The sequence below is a fragment of the Mirounga angustirostris genome, unplaced genomic scaffold (genome assembly GCF_029215605.1).
Source record: "Mirounga angustirostris isolate CCGP_5_RB_7025 unplaced genomic scaffold, mMirAng1.0.hap1 SCAF_8, whole genome shotgun sequence".
NCBI classification, from domain to species: Eukaryota; Metazoa; Chordata; class Mammalia; order Carnivora; family Phocidae; genus Mirounga; species Mirounga angustirostris.
In genome coordinates, this window is record NW_026991716.1 from 94,521,862 (window position 1) to 94,541,681 (window position 19,820).

General features: G+C 42.8%; 1 protein-coding gene and 1 long non-coding RNA gene across 6 annotated transcripts in view; one reads left to right on the top strand and one right to left on the bottom strand.

Annotated features, from left to right (window-relative positions):
• The window catches only part of LOC135365595 (uncharacterized), a 59,462-nt gene extending 56,104 nt beyond the window's left edge, over positions 1-3,358 (bottom strand). For 4 of the 5 annotated variants that reach the window (XR_010413729.1, XR_010413727.1, XR_010413725.1 and 1 more), the window contains exons 1-3: positions 3,230-3,358; positions 1,986-2,266; positions 104-216 (exon numbers count right to left, since the gene is read on the bottom strand). This is a non-coding gene — a long non-coding RNA (uncharacterized LOC135365595). The remainder of the gene's footprint in view (positions 1-103; positions 217-1,985; positions 2,267-3,229) is intronic. The other variant, XR_010413726.1, reaches the window with a different exon arrangement.
• Positions 1-12,792, top strand: part of LOC123836330 (coiled-coil domain-containing protein 162-like) — a 51,278-nt gene extending 38,486 nt beyond the window's left edge. Inside the window, exons 11-17 of the mRNA XM_045865286.3 lie at positions 337-489; positions 744-875; positions 1,510-1,662; positions 3,104-3,313; positions 6,724-6,844; positions 8,957-9,084; positions 10,816-12,792. Coding sequence (XP_045721242.2) covers positions 337-489; positions 744-875; positions 1,510-1,662; positions 3,104-3,313; positions 6,724-6,844; positions 8,957-9,084; positions 10,816-10,926 — 1,008 coding nt within the window. The 3' untranslated portion in view covers positions 10,927-12,792. The remainder of the gene's footprint in view (positions 1-336; positions 490-743; positions 876-1,509; positions 1,663-3,103; positions 3,314-6,723; positions 6,845-8,956; positions 9,085-10,815) is intronic.
• Positions 12,793-19,820: the final 7,028 nt, after the last annotated feature.

A 19,820-nucleotide genomic window follows, 5' to 3' on the forward strand; every position in this document is an offset into this window, starting at 1 on the left:
CTGATAGCAAAAATCCCTAGGTTCAAATTCTCAAGCAACCTTTTGGGAGAAGAGGAGTGGTTCAGTTTTCTACCTGTGACCTTCCACTTTTCTATCCACTCACCTTACCTTGGCAGCTGACAGCCTGGGCTCTAAGATGTGTAGGGTCCACATAATGAAGCCCTGGGGATTGAAGACAATGCTCAAGGGGCTGCTAGTGAGACTTCCAGATAATACCTGAGGGAATAATTAGGTGGATGGTTTTTTCACATGAAATCATTTCTGAAAGTTGTGTTTTAGAAGGCAAAGTGACTCTTCCTTCCCTGCCCTTCTTGAACTTGAGTCTGCAATTTGCAGGAAAAGCTGGATGAGAATCAGATTAATTTGACCCAGAAAGTGTGTGAGCTCATCGGTGAAGTAAGAACAGAAGGGATCGACAATTTGAAGGGCCTAAAGACAAAATGGGGTTCTGCCAGACCTGATGAAGGAATGAAAGAAAACCCAGCCAAAGTACGTGATTTCATTTAGCAATGAGATACCAGCATTTCATCCCAGCATCTGACCCCTAGCTCACTCTGTATGCATTCCAGTCTGTGGTTTCCCCGAGAAAGCATTGCATCAGGCATTTAAAAGGGGCACTGGGGCTCCCTGCACAATTGTGTCATCCTCTGGAAGGCATGGTTCTGATGTTAGGATTTGTGCCATTCCCTCCGGGGGAAAAGTGTTGGGGGCAGGCTTTTCTGAAAGTGAGCCTCTCTCAGCAGGAGCAGCTGCAGGCCTTGGAGCAGGAGAGCAGCAGCCTGGCTGCACTGGTGTGCAAAGTGAGGAGCCTGGGCCACTGGAGGCTGGCTGTGCAGCAGGCTCGCTTGCAGGGCCAGCTGAACAGGGCAGAGAAGGTGAGCGCCAGGGGAGGGAGGCCCCGCCCAGCAGGGAGCGGCGAGGTGGGTGGCGCCTGGCTTCCTTGGCGGCCTCGCTGCCCGGGTGGCCTGGTGGCCCATGGCAAGACCAACACGCTTAAAGGATCTGACCGTTGGGGAGTTTTCCTGGGAAGCGGCAATGTGTCAGAGCCTCCAGAGAAACAGGAAAGAGCCAGAAGTAAATGGCAAAGAAGCAAATGGGAGAACAGATCAGAGAATTTAGCACGAGGGAAGGGGAAAGATGGAGGGGGAGACTTTACCAAGGGCTTGAAGCGGCTTCATCAAAATATACTGCAAATCTTTGAGTTCCAAACATGATTATCTGAGGAAAAGGAAGTAACAAATCGAAAATCTCCCTCAAGGCGAATTGAAACCAAAGCACAAAATACTAGTGGTTTGGACATTTTCACTTAGCGTTTCTGAAAGTCTTTGTTTACTCTGATCTGTCACACTGTACTTAAGCAAAGACACAGAGGAAGTGACCAGGGGGAGCTCCTTGCTACCGGAAGCTTTAAAAAACGATGGATAACTGAAGTGGTCTAGAGACTCTTGTAAACTAAAACTAGGGAAAGAAAACTTATTTCCCATCTCACTGTGTTTGGGGCGTTCACAGGAAGCTCTGCAAAGTAAAAAAGAGTGCCTGAGCGTCCAGCTAATGGCAGAACAAGAAGTGGTTTTATTTCGTCAACAGTTACTGGCTCTAAGGCAGGCCCTCGCCAGGGCTCAGGCCGACAACACCAGGATGCACGAGCAGCAGGAGAACCAGGTATCTGAGCCCCAGGAGCCCTCTGCCTCCCCCTCTCTGACCTCGCTCTGCGAAGCTGCATGTGGTAGTGGAAGCAGCACCATCGCTGCCCAGAGCAGTCATCAGGGCTCCGCAGTGTGTGGCCGAGCACAGGGCGCGGCCAGAGAACCACTGCCCAGACCTCAGCTTCCCTTCTCCCTCCTCTCTAGCCCAGCAACCAAGGAGAGTGGCCAAGAGGCTTTGGGTTTTGTTCGCATTTGGCTAAGACGGGCAAGTACTACCCATACAGAAGACCATTCTTCGGTGTAGTGTGTATGTGTGTGTTTCTCTGAGGATCTTATTACCCAGAGGGCATCTTGGGGTGGAGGTCTCTGCCCTTGACACAGTCCTTCCATCTCCAAGCACACTTTCCATTGACAGCAACCTTGTGCACGTGGAGTGTGGCCCAGCCATCAGCATTATTCCCCAAAGCGAGTCTTGTGTCCTTTCCGGATGACCCATACTAAGTCTTCATTTCAGAAGTTACTGCTGCTCAGTAGGGGCCGGCACCAAAAGAGGGGTGTTTCCACGTTTAAGCCCTTGATAACTGTGCCAACTCTCTGAGCATGAAGGAAGCAGAAAGACCCTAGGTGTAGAGAGAGAAGAGCCAAGTATAAGTAAGAGCCTGGGAAAGCTGGGCGTATTTAAAACCTAACATATAATTTGTTCCTTCTAGACCCTACATCCTCCGTTATTGTGCACCAGGTAAACAATGGTGTATAATTATGCAAACTGTAACATCGCCATACAAACAGTATTAGTATTAGTATTATAACTGAGGATGGACCCTCTGGTGCTTATGGTGCTACTGATGAGAAAAATTTCAGAACAGGACCAAATTATTACTACTCTTTTCCTTCTTTAGCCATCTGGAACCTGGCTTCCCCAGAGCTATTCTGGAAGTCAAAACAGAGGCAAGATTAGAACCTCCTTTGTCCACTCATTGCGTGTATTACATTACCCCTTCTCCACGGGCCAACCCTTCCCTGCTATCTCGTGGTTAATGCTCAGGGACACTGAACATGTAGTTTGAGGTAGATAAACTTATGTGGTTAATAAGCTAAGTACCATACATATTATCATCACATTTGGGCACCGAAAGTCCGAACTGTTTGACCTGGTGTTGCGGGTGGCATTACCACTTGCCTGGCTTTTCCTGTTTGTTCCTTTTGTTCCCTCCCTGACTGTTGCCTCAGGGCTTACAGTAAACGCCGAGCCAGCCTAGGTCCTGGTAGTCTTGCTGCCTGCTAGCCCGGAACCGAATGGCCAGGCTCTAGGATCCTGAGCCCAGGAGTACGCCACAGAGTCGTGCCCCTGGGCCCTACTGGAGGGGGTGGTTATCCCATTGGGCAACTTCTCGTTCCCCTTTTGCTGAGAGGAAAGACTCTGTGCCTTCGTTTCCTCTGGCCTTTTCCTGCCACAGGCTCAACTGCTGAGAGAGTTGCAACACCGAGCAACCCAGGAGGCTCGCCACTGGCAACAGATGGATCTAATGAAAACCTCCAGCATGGAGAAGCTCTTGGAAGACGTGGAGCAAAAGGAACAGCACCTGCAGCTCCTGACGGAAGCGTCCGAGAGGGCTTCCAGACTGGGCCAGCTTCAGCAGAAGAGAAGTCAGCGAGAACTCCAACAGGTAACTCCAGAGAGAGGAAGCTGCCACTCGGAAGACAATCTGGATGTACCAGCCAGAGCTGGGGCCTTCTTCTGGAATTTTCCATGCCTCTGGTGTCCCTCACCTTTGTCATTTCTAGGCCCACCAGGATAATGGAAGTACTTCTGCCCACGCTGGGGTGATGCTTGGGCTGCTTATGGTGAGAGAGGATGATGGCTTCACTGCCTCAAGGCCCAGAATCTTGGCACCTTTATAACCCACATGAAAAACATGTTTTCACTTGGCTATAATTTTTGAACTAGGGATCTTTTAGAAAATTCCAATAGTTAATCTGGAAGAGCAGCAAGTATTATGGAAGCTATTATAAAAGGATTTTATTCAAGGTGTTTCTGGAACTTCAGAGACAAAAAGGAAAGGCAAAAGTGATTTCCAGACACAATATATTTTTGTTAAATATACCCGTACAGCAAAAAAAAAGGAAAAAAAAAAGAGGAAGAAACAATAGATATAGGTGTGGATTAATGCAAGCTCCAACAAAGGAGACCACAGAATATAATCCAATACAAAAGGCAAAAGAAGTAGCACCTTCTAGGGCAGGCACTTCTCATGCATTCACCAAAGGAATAAATCACTTAATTAATTCACCAGAGATGTTAGGAAACAGAAGTTGGACAGTTAAATTAAATTATTGGCCAAGTGTTTCAGGTGCTTAAGGAGGAGATCAATGAGAAGTCCACAAAAATAAAAAAGGGCAAAAATTGAATTGAGGCAATGCTAGAGGAAATATTTGTGGAGAAATGGAGAAAAAAACGAGTAGCTTTAGACTAAAAGAAAATTAGAATTTCACATTTATTTTATGAAAACTAAACTAAAATATGACTTGAATCCTTAAGAAAATTTTGGTGTCATATATTTATCTTTCAAGTTATGCTTTTCTAAAAACCACCACAAAAATAAGGTGTTAGGGGGTGCCTGGGTGACTCAATCGGTTGAGTGTCCTACTGGATCTCAGCTCAGGTCTTGATCTCAGGGTCATGAATTTGAGCCCTGCATTGGGCTCCACACTGGGTATGGAGCCTACTTAAAAATAAATAAATAAATACATACATACATACATAAAGTGTTAGTTTCTCAAAGTCCTCTCTAGTTAACAACTAATTTTTGTCTAATGGTAGAGAATCTAAAAGTAGTCAGAACAAATGTTTTGAGGCTTCTCTCAACAAATACATGTTTTTAGTGTATGTATGTAACAATCTGAACCACCCCTCTACCTCTGCTGGCAGCCCCTGTGCCCCTGGGCTTACTGTCCCACTCCCCACCAACTAGCAATCCACCCTCAGCTAGCAAGAGCCCCTACGACCCACAGTGACTTTAATCCATCTCCAACCTCCAATTCCAAGGGCAGATTTTGACCATCTGACCTTGGAGAGCATGATTGTCCTTGCCTACCTCCTGCTCCTGGGGAGACCATTTAGAGCAGAGGCCCTAGACTCAGACTTCCTGATTCACACCCCGGGGCCCTCCACTGCATGACTTTAGGCTAGATCGTGCTCTCTCTGTGCTGCAGTCTTCTCATTGGTACAATGGAGAACAATATACTCATTTTGTGGGATTTTTTAGAAGGATTAACTCAGGTAATTCCAATGAAGCACTTAGAACTGAAACTGATATACAGCTCTTGACAAATATTGGCTATATGTCTTTTTGCTGGGAATATGAATGAAGGTGGACAATTTTGGAAACAGATTGACCTGGATTCAGATCCTGACTCTGCCACTAACTGGTTGTGGGATCTTGGGCAAATCACTGCACCTACCTCTGTGAAGTGAGGTGGGATCCTTTTTAAGGTCCTAACACAACACAAGGCCCTTCCTATGCATGTTTTTTTGCTAATATTTTTCAAATTGGTTCAGCCCCAGCCTGGCTCAGGGAGTCTCGACATGTTCTTCCTGGTTCCTGCGCATGGGGACTGGGGAGCCTATAGCAATCCTTAGAGTACGTACAGGGACCTTGGGCCTAATTTGTATTAGGAAGTTTTCCTAACTCTGGGGATCTGATCTCCTACTGAAAGTTAAACTACACTTGAGAGCATCTGCACACACAAGAAACTGCCCCTTAACATTTGTAAGATGAGCCTGTGGTCACAGCTTTAAGAGTTCACAGGCCTTCTCATTGGGTCCATGCAGACAAGAGTAGGATTTAAAACACATGTGGCTGAATTTTTTATATTAGCATGTGGATTAGTTTGTTGTAACAAATCACCGTAAACTGGATGGCTTAACACAACAGAAATGTATGCTCTCACAGTTCAGGAGGCCAGAAGCCTGAAATCAAGATGTTGGCTCCTCCTGGGGGCTCTGAGGAAGAGGCTGTTCTCTGCCTCTCTCCTAGCTTGTGGTGGCGGCTGTAGCCCTTGACATTCCTTAGCTTGTATCTGCATCACTCCGATCTCTGCCTTCTCCCTCCGATGGCCCTCTCCCTAGGTGTCACTCTGTGTGTCTGAACCCTTTCCTCTTCTTATAAAGGCATCAGTCATTGTATGTAAGGCCCACTCTTAATCCAATATGACTTCATCATAATTTAATTACATCTGAAAAGACTATTTCCAAGTAAGGTCACCTTTTGAGGTTCTAGGTAGACATGAATTTTTTTGGGGGGGGCACTATTCAATCCACTATACTATTACTGCTTTTTTATACTTCATAATTTTATAATATAATTATCATTACATTACTTTTTATACTTTTAGGTAATTTTTATAATTAAATTACTTGGTATAACCTATATAAATTTATATTTATATAAATAAAAATAAATTTCAAAAGAAAAAAATACCTGTGCTCTCTGTGGATAAGATGCACTTTGGACCCAGCCACTCTCCGGCTGGGGGTCCAAGGGCCAGCTGTGTTAGCAGAGAGTCACATGGGTAAATACAAAGGTCACCTCTTGGTAGGGGTCTCATATAAGGCCTGGGAGATGGTGCTCAGGGCATCCCTGCAGATGATGAGTAGAACCAAACGGAGATCTGGGAGAGAGATCAGGTCTTTCCTCTGCTTGAAACTGTCCAGGGGCTCCCTCCCATCCCTGGGCTAGTTTCATGGCTTTGACCCACAAGGGCCTCTGTGAACTGAGCCCTTTTCCATTTCCTCTCCTCCCCTCCCCTGTGGTGAGATAAACAAAAGATAAAAGTGTTGTGAGTGAACTCCTGGCTATGATAAGGTAATAAGGGGTTCCAAGGGCTGCCTCTATTCCTCTTTGGTTAAGTTCTTGGCCTTCTTGGAGCTCTCATTAGAAGGCTGAGTTCAGCCTGACCAGGACTGTATGAGGACTTGTATTCCTGGGGCAGCCTGGACCCACACTCTCCGAGGAACCCCAGGAACTTAAGTATGCACTAAAAAGCATCTCTACTTCCTAAGCACTTTTCCCCTCAGATGAGAAGCCGGCTTGCCCAGGAGCGCAGTGTGAAGCTGGATGCTTTCCAGCGCGTACAAGAGCTACAAAGTCAGCTTAATGACGCCGAGCGATCATCTGTCCAGATGAGCTCACCAGGCGGTAAGCAGGTCCCCTACTCTGGCTAGCACAAACTCCCAGGGTCTGGGGTCTGCACTGAGGAGGATCTCAGGGTCTAGCCATAACAACGCAGTGGTTATCGAGTGGGTGCTCCATGATGGCTGTTGAATGAATGAATGATACATGAATGAAAAAAACTTCATTCTGATTTGCAGTCATAACTTTCTACTTTAGTTCACCTTAGAGTACTGACATCCTATGCTAAAAGGTTTTAGTCATAAAAACTGGTCTCAGAAGTGTGTAATATACCACTTACAGAACACTGGGTACTTCACTATATTTTGTCTTAATGCCTTGGGACATCAATGATGACATTTCTCAGATGTTATTTATAAAGTATATTATGATTCATGGGAGCTGGGGGCCCGAGGAGTCCTATAGAAATGGCAATCAAAACAGCCCTCTGGGCAATGTAGGAGCAAGCAGCATGGAGCAGGGGTCAAACCCAGGATGTCTCTAAACTAGCTTCCTCCCCTATAAGTTGAGGATGAAGTACATTCTAAGTTCTTTTCTAGATCTGACTATCAAAAATATCATCAAATATCAGTATACACAACTGACTTATTATTAAGATCAGCCAAGCCTCTGCTTTTCTGTTCCGGTGTAGCCTGGTGGTTGAGGGTGTGAGCTTTGGTTCAAATCCTGGCTCTGTCACTGCTAGCTATGTGACCTTAGACAGGCTAATTAGGCTCTCTGTAAACTGGGACTCTCCACCTCAAAAGGGTATTCCGAGGATTAAACGAAATAATGCACGTCTGCCACGTTGTTTAGAAACACTAAAACACTTGTTCTGTTGTTTAGAAACACTAAATAACTACAAATGTTGATTATGATGCTCCCAACATCAGAAAGCATCAGAGGCAAAGGCAGAGTTAAGGGGCGAGCTCTCTTTACTTGGCATTAGCATGGATTCGCCTTAGGATCTTACAACTCCTGGGAAACTATAGCATGTTCTAGTGCAGTTATTCTTAAACTACTTAAGGGAAAAACAAATGAAATCACTTGGCTGACAACACTGTGAAATGTTCAGAGGCAGACTGGCTTCAGTTCGCTTGATCCGGGTTTGACGTTTTTCACGAGCACCGATTTCTCTCTCGCCGCCTCTGGGCTCTGAGAATGCTGAGAGCAGAGAGGAAGTGGAGCCCCTTGGGGAGCAAGATCGCTGCCACCGCTGTAGCTCCCCTGCTCTGTTCAGCTCACGGGGCAGGAGTCAGTGCGGAGATGGGACAGTTAAAAAGAATCAGCCTCAGACTGGGCTGACTCGAGTCACGTGCCCGGGTTTGAACAAATCACTAAAGCCAGAGACTAAGATGCTCAGTGCGCTTAGGATCAGCTCACATGTCCCTCCCCTAGAGCTGAGGATGGGGTCAGCTCACTCTCTCCTCTTCCCAGTAACTATTTTAAATCTTCCTGGCCTCTTCAGACCTTCAAACACAGTCCTCCTCTCCAGCCAACACTGTACCTCAGTTTCACAGAGCAGTTAAAAGCCATCCGATGGGAACCCCCCTCTATATCTTGAACCCAGCCCACCTACATTAAATACTCAGCCGCTTCTCCATCCTTCCCGGTAAAATGGAAAAGGTGCCCCTTCCTGGGGCCAGTCCCAATGCATGGGTTCCCATCTGGTCCTACTTTTTCAGGGGTCTTGAACTAATTTTTATCAGCTTTCTCTCTACATACTCATATTTCCCACCCATCTACCCTTCTAATCTTGTGACCTATTGAGTATATATGTGCCAGGATCATAAAATCCACCATAAAATAAAATTAACATCTATCCAGTTGCTTAAGCCAGAAATCTAGGAGCTATTCTTTGTCACCCTGCAAATCCAGTTAATTACTGAGTCTGATTAATTTGAATATCCCTAAGTCTGTCCACTTCTACCCACCATAGTCCAAGTCACCTATCATATCCTTCTCTTTCACTTGGTCATGTGACCCTCAGGCAAAAGATTCCATCCAAGTTTTGACATCTTCACTCAGAATTGACGAAGCTGGATTAGATGTTCATTTTAAGCTCTAAAATTTTAGGGATTAAATCTAGGCTTATACACTGCAACCAGAGATATAATTTAATATTTTTTAACATTATAGGCCTTATACCTTGGGCTCAGTATTCCCTACGTTCTGCGCCCACATCATCCAGACACTCACAGCAACACCTTTTAAAGACTAATCTTATGAGCAGTAAAATAACAAGAAGGATTCAAAGGCCAGACACTGTAAGTAATGATAAATTTGATTATATATGTGAAACAATGAAAATGTAAATATGAAATTGTGGTTTTAGGTTCACTTCAAACTTACATTAAAAATATCAGGCTCTTTTCTAGATACATGGGTCTAGATAATAAAATTCTGGATTTCTCACAGTGGAATTTGTTCATGAATTGTTTCTGAATCAATGCATTTGTGGGAAGAAGGATGATCCAGGGTTTCCCACTCTGCCATCTTGCTGATGCTATTCCTCAATAATTGAATTCTGATGTCAAAACAATTCAGCCCAAAAGCACTTACTCAATTACAATTAAACAAATGGATGTGGAAGTCAGTATCAACACCTTGCTGTGTTCTGTCTCTGAATTTCTTCTCTGAATTTCTTCTTTTTCTTCCATCATCTACAATAATTAACTAGCAGCATGAGATCACTTATCTGAGTTCCCTGGCAGAGCAGAAAGTTTCAGAAGTTATTTTAAAAACATGTGAGAAATCTACCCTCCAGAGAAATTCTTGGAACAGATTAGGTCAAGGTATAGCACGTACATGAATTTTTTTTTTAACATTTCAGCTTTTAGCTTATGTAAAACATTTACACGCTCTTCCACTGCCTTCTCTGCACTACTTTGATAAGTATTACACTCTTTGCGCCCTTGTTTTTCAGAATCCCCTCCAGAAGTTTACATGTCAACACATTTAAGAATTCCTGCCTCTTGCTTTGAGGAAAATTAAAAGAAAAAGATTTAATCATATTGTCAGAGAAAATATGCCAATTCTAAGGTCTTTTTTGAGGGTGTAATTCTGCAGCAGAGGGTCTAGTTATTGGACCAAACATTTGTTGCAGTATTTCTGAACATGCAGTTAAGGAGTCATATACAGAAAGGGAAGAAACAGGTCAGGAATATCCATTTGAGGTCCTTGAACCAGTAGGACCACATTATTAATGCCCGCCATTTGCTTGACTTACCAATCTCTGTGCAGTCATCTTTCACCAAAAGGTGAAATTCTAGTACACGGCTGTTTGTTTCTGAAAAAGCCTTTTCCAAAAGGAAGCAATATTCAGTTGGTGTGTATGGGACCACAAGGGCTTTTAAGATTCACTTCATCCCCATTTCACTCCCAAAAGCAAATGTTGCTCTCATGGAGGTAGTTGATGATTATAACTCATGGCTGAGAAGGCTGCTTAAGTCACTAAATGCATTTGAGGAGATCCACTGTATTCGAAAGATTTAAAAGGGTGATGGTCTAAACAAACCCTAGTAAGTAAGGGAGTGTTTTGTGGCCCATTAACTTGTGTACATTATAAAAACCCCAAGCAAAAAGCCTAAGGTCCAGGAAAGGCACAAAAGAATTGGAGCCTCTTCGAATCTAAGCTCTGGCTTCTTAAGAAAGCCCTGTAAGACAAATCAGATAAATACAGACTGAAGAGGAATTTATACATAGCTGGAATGTAAGACCGCCGATGATTTTCTAAAAAACAAAACACTCCGCTAAGACAAATGATAAACTATTAAGGAACTTTTAGATTACTCCACATATGGGGTATCTTTTTTCCTTAGATGAAAATGGCTTTCTGTTGATAGATTAAATTCATGACCAGTTCCCTTTATGACAAGTGGCAAATACAAGAAGGCACCCTAAATGGCCTAACCCAGACTGACCCAATGATCTTGGTCTTATGAGTAACAGTGACTTTTAATGATATCTCCAATACCTATTTAATCTTTATATTACAGGTACCTATTAAACACAAAAAAAGGTCTGACAACGTCTTTCTACCCAGTGTGGCAGAAAATGTTCAACATTTAGCTTTTCAAATTCGCACAGCTCCATCCATAATCCCATAAGGACCTGACTGGTAATCATATATGCTTTTCCACATTTTGTTTCCTTGAGCATTTGAATGAATAAAAATGATTCTAACCTCCATTAAAACTTTACCTAATTTTTATTAAAGTACTATGAAGAAAGTGTGGAAGGACTGAGATGATTATATCCGAATGTCCTGGGTGAGGTAGGGTTTGGCCTTAGGTTTTAAGAACTTAGAGTTGATCCACATTTCTACAACCTAGGCCTTGCCTTTGGTCAAGCAACAGCCTCTCATTATGGGTTCTAGATTGCTGATGAGGTGGTGGGAACCAGGAGAGAGGGCATTGGTGCTAAGCAGTATTTATTAGCAAGTGAAAAACCAGAACAGATTAAATAAATTTCAGAGCACTTATTTCTATTTGTTTCACTTAAAAACATCATCCTCTCTTAACAGTTTTTTATCCTTCCTACAAATACTGAAACCCTCTTCAGACTTTTGTAAAGTCTTGATCCAAGTCTTATTGTTCAGACAAGGAAATGTATCCTGGGTAAAGGAATAAATAGGTAGATGAATGGAACAGAACAGACCAGAGAAACATCTACATACATAAACTTAAATATGATATATATAGCTTTTCAAATTAAGAATAAGGTTGAGTCTATTTGAAGTAGAAAAAATTGTCACTTACACTATACAAAATGAATCCTGAATGGATTCAAGATCTATATGTGCACACACACACACACACACATGCACAAGGACAAACACAAACTTATTTCTGAAATAGAACATGAAAAACAAAAGCTAAGAGGAAGATCGATGACTTTGATGTCGAAGCTAAAAATTCAGCATGACAAGGTATGGTACCAATTATTAATTTATGCCTCTCAGCTCTAAATTCATTCTTGTCTGCTGTGATATAATTAATATGGACCCTGTAAATATTTCTTCTTTGCCCACTGCAAGATTTTAAGCTCTGTCAGGAGAGAGTACTGGAGGGACTCAGGAGAAGGAGGTTCTGGGGTGCTCCTCTTGGCAGGCTCCTGCCATGTCCATGGCTTCTGTAGCACCAGGCTTCAGTGCAGGAATGCTCAGAAGAGCATGCAGCTTCCTGGTGGAGGGCCACTGGCATGGCGCCTTCTGTGAAGGGCTTTCTCCTCCTGCTCCCCTTCTGTGAGGGCTGCTTCCCAGCCTCAGTGACCTTCTCTGCCATCCAGTGAGCCTTGGTCACACCCTCTCCAATGAGGCCACACCCTCTCCAATGGATGTCAGCTCTGGAGGGTAGTTGGCTGCTCACTATATCTGCTATCCCTATATTCTTCAGAGCTCTCTTTATTGCTTCCCAGTCAATCCTCCCATTACTTCAACCCCTTGTTATAGTTAATAAGCCTTTATATTAAACTTTCTCACAATTTGATTACTGTGTGGTTTCTATCTCTTAATTGGCCCATGAATAATACAGAACTCATACCAGTAGTGGAGTGGTCTTAGGGGACAGACTCACAAAGACGGGGTTTGGGGATTTGTTTCATTGCACCCTTGGGCTTGAACACAGTGCTGAGCTCCTTGACAATAAGAAATGGAATACTAGTAATCCTTCGCATGCAGTGGCATGACAACTAACCAAGTTATTACCCATGGTTGATTGTGATGCAGCCTACTGAAGCATATGCCTTGGGAGCCTAATTTGCTACTATACTGACTCTCATGGCAATAATGACCATAAATACTGGGGTGTGAGATGGACTTTCTTGGATGCACTTTATTTATTTATTTTATTATGTTCCGTTAGCCACTGTATATTACATCATTAGTTTTTGATGTAGTGTTCAATGATTCATTTGTTGCATATTACACTTTAGCACTTACAGAAGAAAATGACAAGCTCTGGTCCTTTAATTCTCAGCTCAAATCATGGTCTGCAAACCAGAGAGCTTCCACAGCAGCCTTTAAAAAAAAATCTCTTATTTCTTGTAGTCACAGGGGTAATACTGCTAAAAATTAAGCACAAATTTTAATTGTGCAGAATGCTAAATGATAATGACAGTTGAAATCACAATCTTGTCATTTCTCATTGCTGTTGAGATGGGCTCTCTCATTTCAATGGTCATGATGCAATCCCAGAATAGCAGAAGGCAACTGCCAAGGACAAGGTGGGTATGTCTGTTATAAAGGGCATCAGGGACATATCAGTATTCAGATTATAGACTTGGCACTTAGATATCTTTGGTGGTCAGCGTGTCCCCCTGAATGAAATCATATGGGCAGCCAGTTAAAATATTGCTTGATCTATACAACAGGAAAAACTCTGGTAGCCAAACACCTGGCTTGAGTTAGCACAGAGGAGAGTCATAGTCTCTCACTCAGATTCCATACCTAAGTCAATTTACAGACCTTGACCTCATGGGAGGCTGGATCCTCTTGAGAAAGGACCCTATACCACTGCTGTAGGTACACATCATAAATCTTCTTCAAAACATTTTCCTAAGGGATCTGTAGTCATCTCCTAGAGTTACTGTTCATCAGAGAAAAAGAAATATCTAGACCATTTGGTGAAGAATAGGCACTACCTCCAAATTAATTCTAATTCCTGGGAACCCAAGGGATGCCTGGCTGGCGCAGTCGGTAGAGCATGTGACTCTTGATCTCAGGGTCATGAATTCAAGCCCCACATTGGGTATGGAACCTTCCTAAAAAATAAAATTGTAATTCCTGGGAATCCAAAACACGCTGTGGCTCACCAGTTAAAATGAAGGTTTACAGTGAGGTAACAGAAGGGGTCTCAGGTTCAAATTACAGTGGACCCAGTCAATCCATGGACCCACCATGTGGTGATTTCCACAGTTCCTGAATGTATAATTGGAATAGACATAATTGACAACTGAAAACACTCCTATATTGGTTTTTAACCCATGAGTTGAAGGCTCATTATTGTAGGAAGAGATCATTGGAAGCCCCTGGAACTTCCCCTCTCAGGAAAGTAAACCAGAAGCAGTATTATATCCGTGGGGAAACCGCAGAGATTAATGCCACCATCACAACCTAAAGGAAACAAGGGTGATGATACCTATCACATTGCCACTTAAATCACCACTTTGGCCTGTGCAGAAAACAGGTGGATCTTGGAAAATGACTACAGACTATCAGGTTCACATCTTAATGAGGTGGTGATTCCAATCGCAGCTGCTATCTCAGACGTGGTATCTTTACTGGGGCAAATGAGTATCCTCCTGGCATTTGTTATGCGGTTGTTGACCCAATTTCTTATGCCTTTTGTTCCATAACAAATTGTAAGGACCATGAGGAGCAGTTAGCTTTTACCTGGTAGGGCAGCAGTATACTGTCGAAGTCTGGCCTTAAGACTTTGTCAATTCTACTCTCTGCCATGATAGAGTCTGTAGAGACCTTGATCATGATGATATTCTACAAAAATCACATTGGTCCACTATGTTGATAACATTATGCTGATTGGATATGATGAGTAGGAGGTAGTAAATACTTTGGCGCCTTAGTAAGACATACAAGAACTAGAAGGTAAAAGACAAATTCCACAGAAACTTAGGGCTATTAACCCCAGTGAAGTTTCTGGGTGGGTTCAGTGGTTTTGAGCATGTTAAATATCTCCCTCTGAGGAGAAAGACAGTTTGCTTTAGCTCAAGCTATATACCATGAAAAAAAGGCATGATGCTCAGTAGGCCTTTCTGGATTTGAAGGCAACATGTACCATATTTGAGTTTGCTATTTCAACCCACCTCTAGAGTTACCTATAAGATTACCAATTTTGAGTGGTGAGCAGAGCAAGAGAAGGTCCTGTCATGAATTTGAGTTACAGTATAAGCTGTTCTGCCATATAGGTCCTATGATCCAGCAGAGCAGGTGATACTAAAAGTATCCTAGCATGTATAGAGCCTTTGTCAAGCAGAAACACAGGGCAGAACCCTAGGATTTTGGAGCAAATCTAGGCCCTCTTTTGAAGATAACTATTCTCCTTTTATGCCTTATAGAGACTGATTACCCAGCCATGGGATGGTAGGTGACCAGGTAGCCTGACCTTCACATCATGAGTTGGGTGTTGGAGAATCTACCTAGTCATAAACTTGAGCATGCACAGCAGCAATCTATCATCAATGGAAATAGTTTACAATTGTTAACTTGACGGAACAGTTCTGAAAGGTACAAATAGCTTGCATGAACATGTGGCTCAGACTCTTTCAACACCAACTCCTGTTGCCTCCTCTTCCTCAGTCAATACCTCTGGTCTGGGGTGTTTCTAACAACTAGCTAGCCAAGAAAAAAAAAAATTAAACCTGGTTTATAGATAGGTCTGTAGGATATATTGGATCCACCCAAAAGTGGACAGCTGTAGCCCCATGCTCCACTCAAGAGCGAGCCTAAATCAAAGGAGTGCAAGGAAATCTTCCGTGCGAAATGCAAGTAGTACATTTGACTGTCCACTGTGTCTGATCTGAGACATGGCCAGAAGTACAAATCCACACTCATTTTTGGGTAGTTGCTAATGGTTTGGTTGGATAGTCAGAGACTTGGAAGAAATAGTAAAGGTTGGTGACAAGTAAATGTGGAAAGAGGTATGTGGATGGATCTTGGAATGGAAACACACTGTGAAGATATTCGTAGCCCATGTCACTGAAGGGCATCTACAGCAAAGAAGGCTCTTATTAATCAGGTGGATAAAATAATGCACTCTACGGGTATCAGTCAGTCTCATTCCCCAGCTACCCCCGGACTTGCTCAGTGGACCCATGAACAACGTGACTATGGTGGCAGAGCTAGAGGCCATGCATGGGCTCAACAACATGGATCTCCCCTTACCAAGGCTGGCATGCACTACCCACTACTGCCTAATCTATCAAGAGTTGAGACCAATACTGAGGCTGCATGCAATATGGTGTTAATCTCATGGGTAACAGCCATTCATGTGATAGCAATTTGATTATGTTGGGCCTTTTCCATCGTAGAGGACAGAGATTCCTCTTGAGTGGAATACACACACATTCTGGACATGGTCTATAATGCCTCTGCCAGCACTACTATCTGATACACATACTCACAGAATGCCTTATCCACTGTCATGTCTTTGCCTATAGCACAGCTTCTAATTAACGAATCAATTTCACAGTAAAGGAAATGCTGAGGTGAACTCATGCCTATGAAATTAACATCCCCCAACACCCAGAAGGGGCTGGTCTAATTGAAAGGTGGAATAATTCATTGAAAACTCAGTTGTAATTGTTGGGAGATACCACCTTGAAAGGATGGCCTTGTCTCACAGAAGGTAGCATATGAACCCAGGAATCAATCAGGGGTAGAAGTGGGCGAGACTCCTCAGGATTATACTTCTCAGCTCAGGAACCTCAAGCTGAGCTGGTTTGGAGGTCTTAGTTCCCAAGATTTGTTTCAACCAGGGACACAACAATGGGCCTATTGATATAAGATCTACAATGAGACTGCCACTTGGCCATCTTGGGATTCATAAGCCACTAAACCAATAGGCCGTGAAAGGTGTTACCCTACTGGTTGGAATGGTCAATCCTGATTACCAAAGGGAGGTTGTATTGCTGGTACACAATGGAGGCAAGGACCGTATCTGGAACAAGGGGGTTCTCTGGGTGCCTGAGTAGTTCCATACCAATAGTAAAGATTAATGAAAAACTATGCAACCAAAACAGATAGAACAGTGGAAGACCCAGACCCTTTGGTAGTAATATTTGGGTCACCACCAGGAAAAGAACTGACCACTTGAGATTCTCAGCAAGGGCAAAATAAATATTAAATAGTGGGAGGTCATAAATCAACAGAAAGAAGGGCTTTAAGCTTTGAATCCACCTGTTGCCCGCTCCACCATGATAATGACAATGGAGTTGAACCATATGAGTGAATACTTCTTTGCTAGGTGGCATGATGTTTTGTCAGTAGACAGTACTGGAGGCATTTCTTTTCCTGGTTCTGGGCAAAACTCTAGCAGTGCACACAGCTTAGCAGTGGGGGGTCACTGGTGTGGTACGTCCTGTGCATGGCTTACCCTGCATCCCTTGGATAACTTCGCAGGTTACCACTGGTATATCATTTCCCCATAGCTGCCTGGTAGTGGATTTGCAGCTACCACGAACTTCATCCAGAGAGCCACGGCTGTATCCTAATTATTTCGGGAATTCAGTTGAGGGAGAACAGATAGTGGCCATCTTATATTTCCTATGCCAGTATCCTTTAGAATCCTTTACTGCTTTGTTTGTATTTCTTAAAATATTACAGATTATATGTCCTATCCCTCCAATCCACTCTTAGGTCAAACTTCCCCTGTTCATATTATGTGGCTTCCATCTTGGGCTTGTACTCCGGTGATACAGACACCATAATCAAAGACAAAGACTTGAAGAAAATAGTGAAGAAAATCCATTGACCACAGATGAGCACCCAGCACATTTTAAGATAAAAAATCCTACAATTAAGGGGTGCCTGGGTGGCTCAGTCAGTTAAGCGTCTGCCTTCGGCTCAGGTCATGATCTCAGGGTCCTGGGATCAAGCCCAGCATCGGGCTCTCTGCTCAGCAGCGAGTCGGCTTCTCCCTCTTCCATGGCCTCTGTGATCTATCTCTCTCTCTCTCAAATAAATAAAACCTTTAAAAAAAAAAATCCTACAATTAAGAAAAGACAATAAAAAAAGACAATTCACAGAGGAAGTACAAATTAAGGACAGTAACCAAGTAAATCATTTCACTCACCAGAGTACTAAAATTTAACTTTGCCAACATCAGATGGAAAGGATATAGAAAACTCTCAGGTACCTTGGCTGGTGGAAATTGGAAGGCAATCTCAGTCTGTTAAAATGTACAAAGTGTGGATGGAACTAGAAGGTATTATGCTAAGCAAAATAAGTCAATCAGAGAAAGACAATTATCATATGATCTCACTGATATGTGGAATTTAAGAAACAAAACAGAAGAGCATAGGGTAAGGGAGGGAAAAATAAAACAAGATGAAATCAGAGAGGGAGACAAACCATAAGAGACTCTTAGTCATAGGAAACAAACTGAGGGTTGCCAGAGGGGAGCAGGTGGGGAATGGGGTAATTGGGTGATAGACATTAAGGAGGGCACATGATGTAATGAGCACTGGGTATTATGTAAGACTGATGAACCACTGAACTCCACCTCTGAAACTAATAATACACTATATATTAATTTAAATTAAAAAAATGAGTTAAATATAAAAAGTTCAAAGTGCAAACCCTATGATGCAGATCTCCACTTCTCCATGTTTACTCTAGAAATTCACACATAAACAAGGGGGCAGGTGCAAAGATACGCTCTGCAAAAGTGTTACTAAAAACTAAAAACTGCAAACCTATTATCCTTCAATAGGTAGATACTTATGATACTCACATTACATATGACCTTAAGAGAATTTAAGAATTTAAGAATACACTAACTAGGAAAGATCTCCAAGAAGTAGTGAGAAGTTGCAGGCTGATGTTAAAACAAAAATCTGCATTATGTATTTCCTAAGGGTACAGAGAGTATATAAACAATGCTGGCGGAGAGGGGAGTTTAACACCAGACTAGTTCCAGTAATTACCTCTGCAAAGTGGAGAAGCAAGGGGAAGGGATTGAGGGACGATCAAAGCAGACACACTTATCTTGTATAGTTTAAGAAAAAAAAAAACTTAAGAATATGTATTTGTATGTTCCTTGAATTAAAAATTAAAACTTTAAAATCCCCATCTTGAACTTTTTCTTCTGGCCAAGATGAAGTAAGAGACCGCATTTACCCTCAAACTGAAAAACTGGACAGCACACACGAAACAGTAGTTTTCAATACACTGGACTTTGGGCAAAGGTCAGCAATCCTTGAAAGACAGGAAACTATTGACCCAGCCTACTGCCTTGAATTTCTAAGCCACGATGTGGGCAGAGGACACCCACAGCCCAGTGCGCTTCCTGAGTTGAAAGTCAAAGCAGCTGAAGGCAGCTGGAGTTCCAGAGCAGAGCACCAGGGTGGAAGGCCACAGAAAGAGAACTCCGGAGATCTGCAGAGTGCAGTCTCAGCAACATATTGATCAGCATATGCATGAGGTAACTACCCACGGCTGGAGAAAGGTTTCCAGGAAACAGCACCGGGAAGCCCACACAAGGCTAGGAACAGAGCCTGTCCCCACAGCCCAGACTAGAAAGCCTCATAATCCAGGGGCACTGAGTACTCAGAAGGGTCTTGCCTCAAAACTGGGCAACTATTAGCCCTCCAATGAATGCTGCTCTTCTCTCACCTAACCAAAGTTTAAATTCAAGACCTAAAAAGGACCAAACTGTTTCCTCTGTCCCAGAACAAAAATAGCCAGCACCCAACGGGTTATAATTTACATCTTGCATGCAAAGAAACAGGAAAAGTATGACTCCATAATGAGCAAAAAAATCAAACTGACCCAGTATTAAAATTAGCATAGGCATTTAAAAAACAAAACAAAACCCACTGTATGTTCAAAAACTAAAGAATGGATATGTAGACATGAAAGATAGAAAAACATCCAAAATGAACTTCTAGAAATGAAGACATCTGAAATGAAAAACGCACTGGTAAGATTAACAGATTAAACTCGAGCCATTAGTGAACTTGAACACAGTAATTTGACATGAACAGAAAAAGATTTAAAAAACTAAACAGTGCATGGATGAGCAAATCCCCACCAAAGAAGGGAAAGGATAGAAAAAAATATTTGAACAAGTAACAGTGGAGAATGTCCAAAACTGATGAAAAGCATATATCCAAGAAACCCAACAAACCCCAAGCACAAGAAACGATAGCACAGCACATCATCATCAAATTGCTCAAACCAGTGATAGAGAAAAATCTTAAAAAGCAACAAAGGAAAACAAAGATATGTGCAGAGGAACAGAAGATGAAGAGGACAGATTTCTCC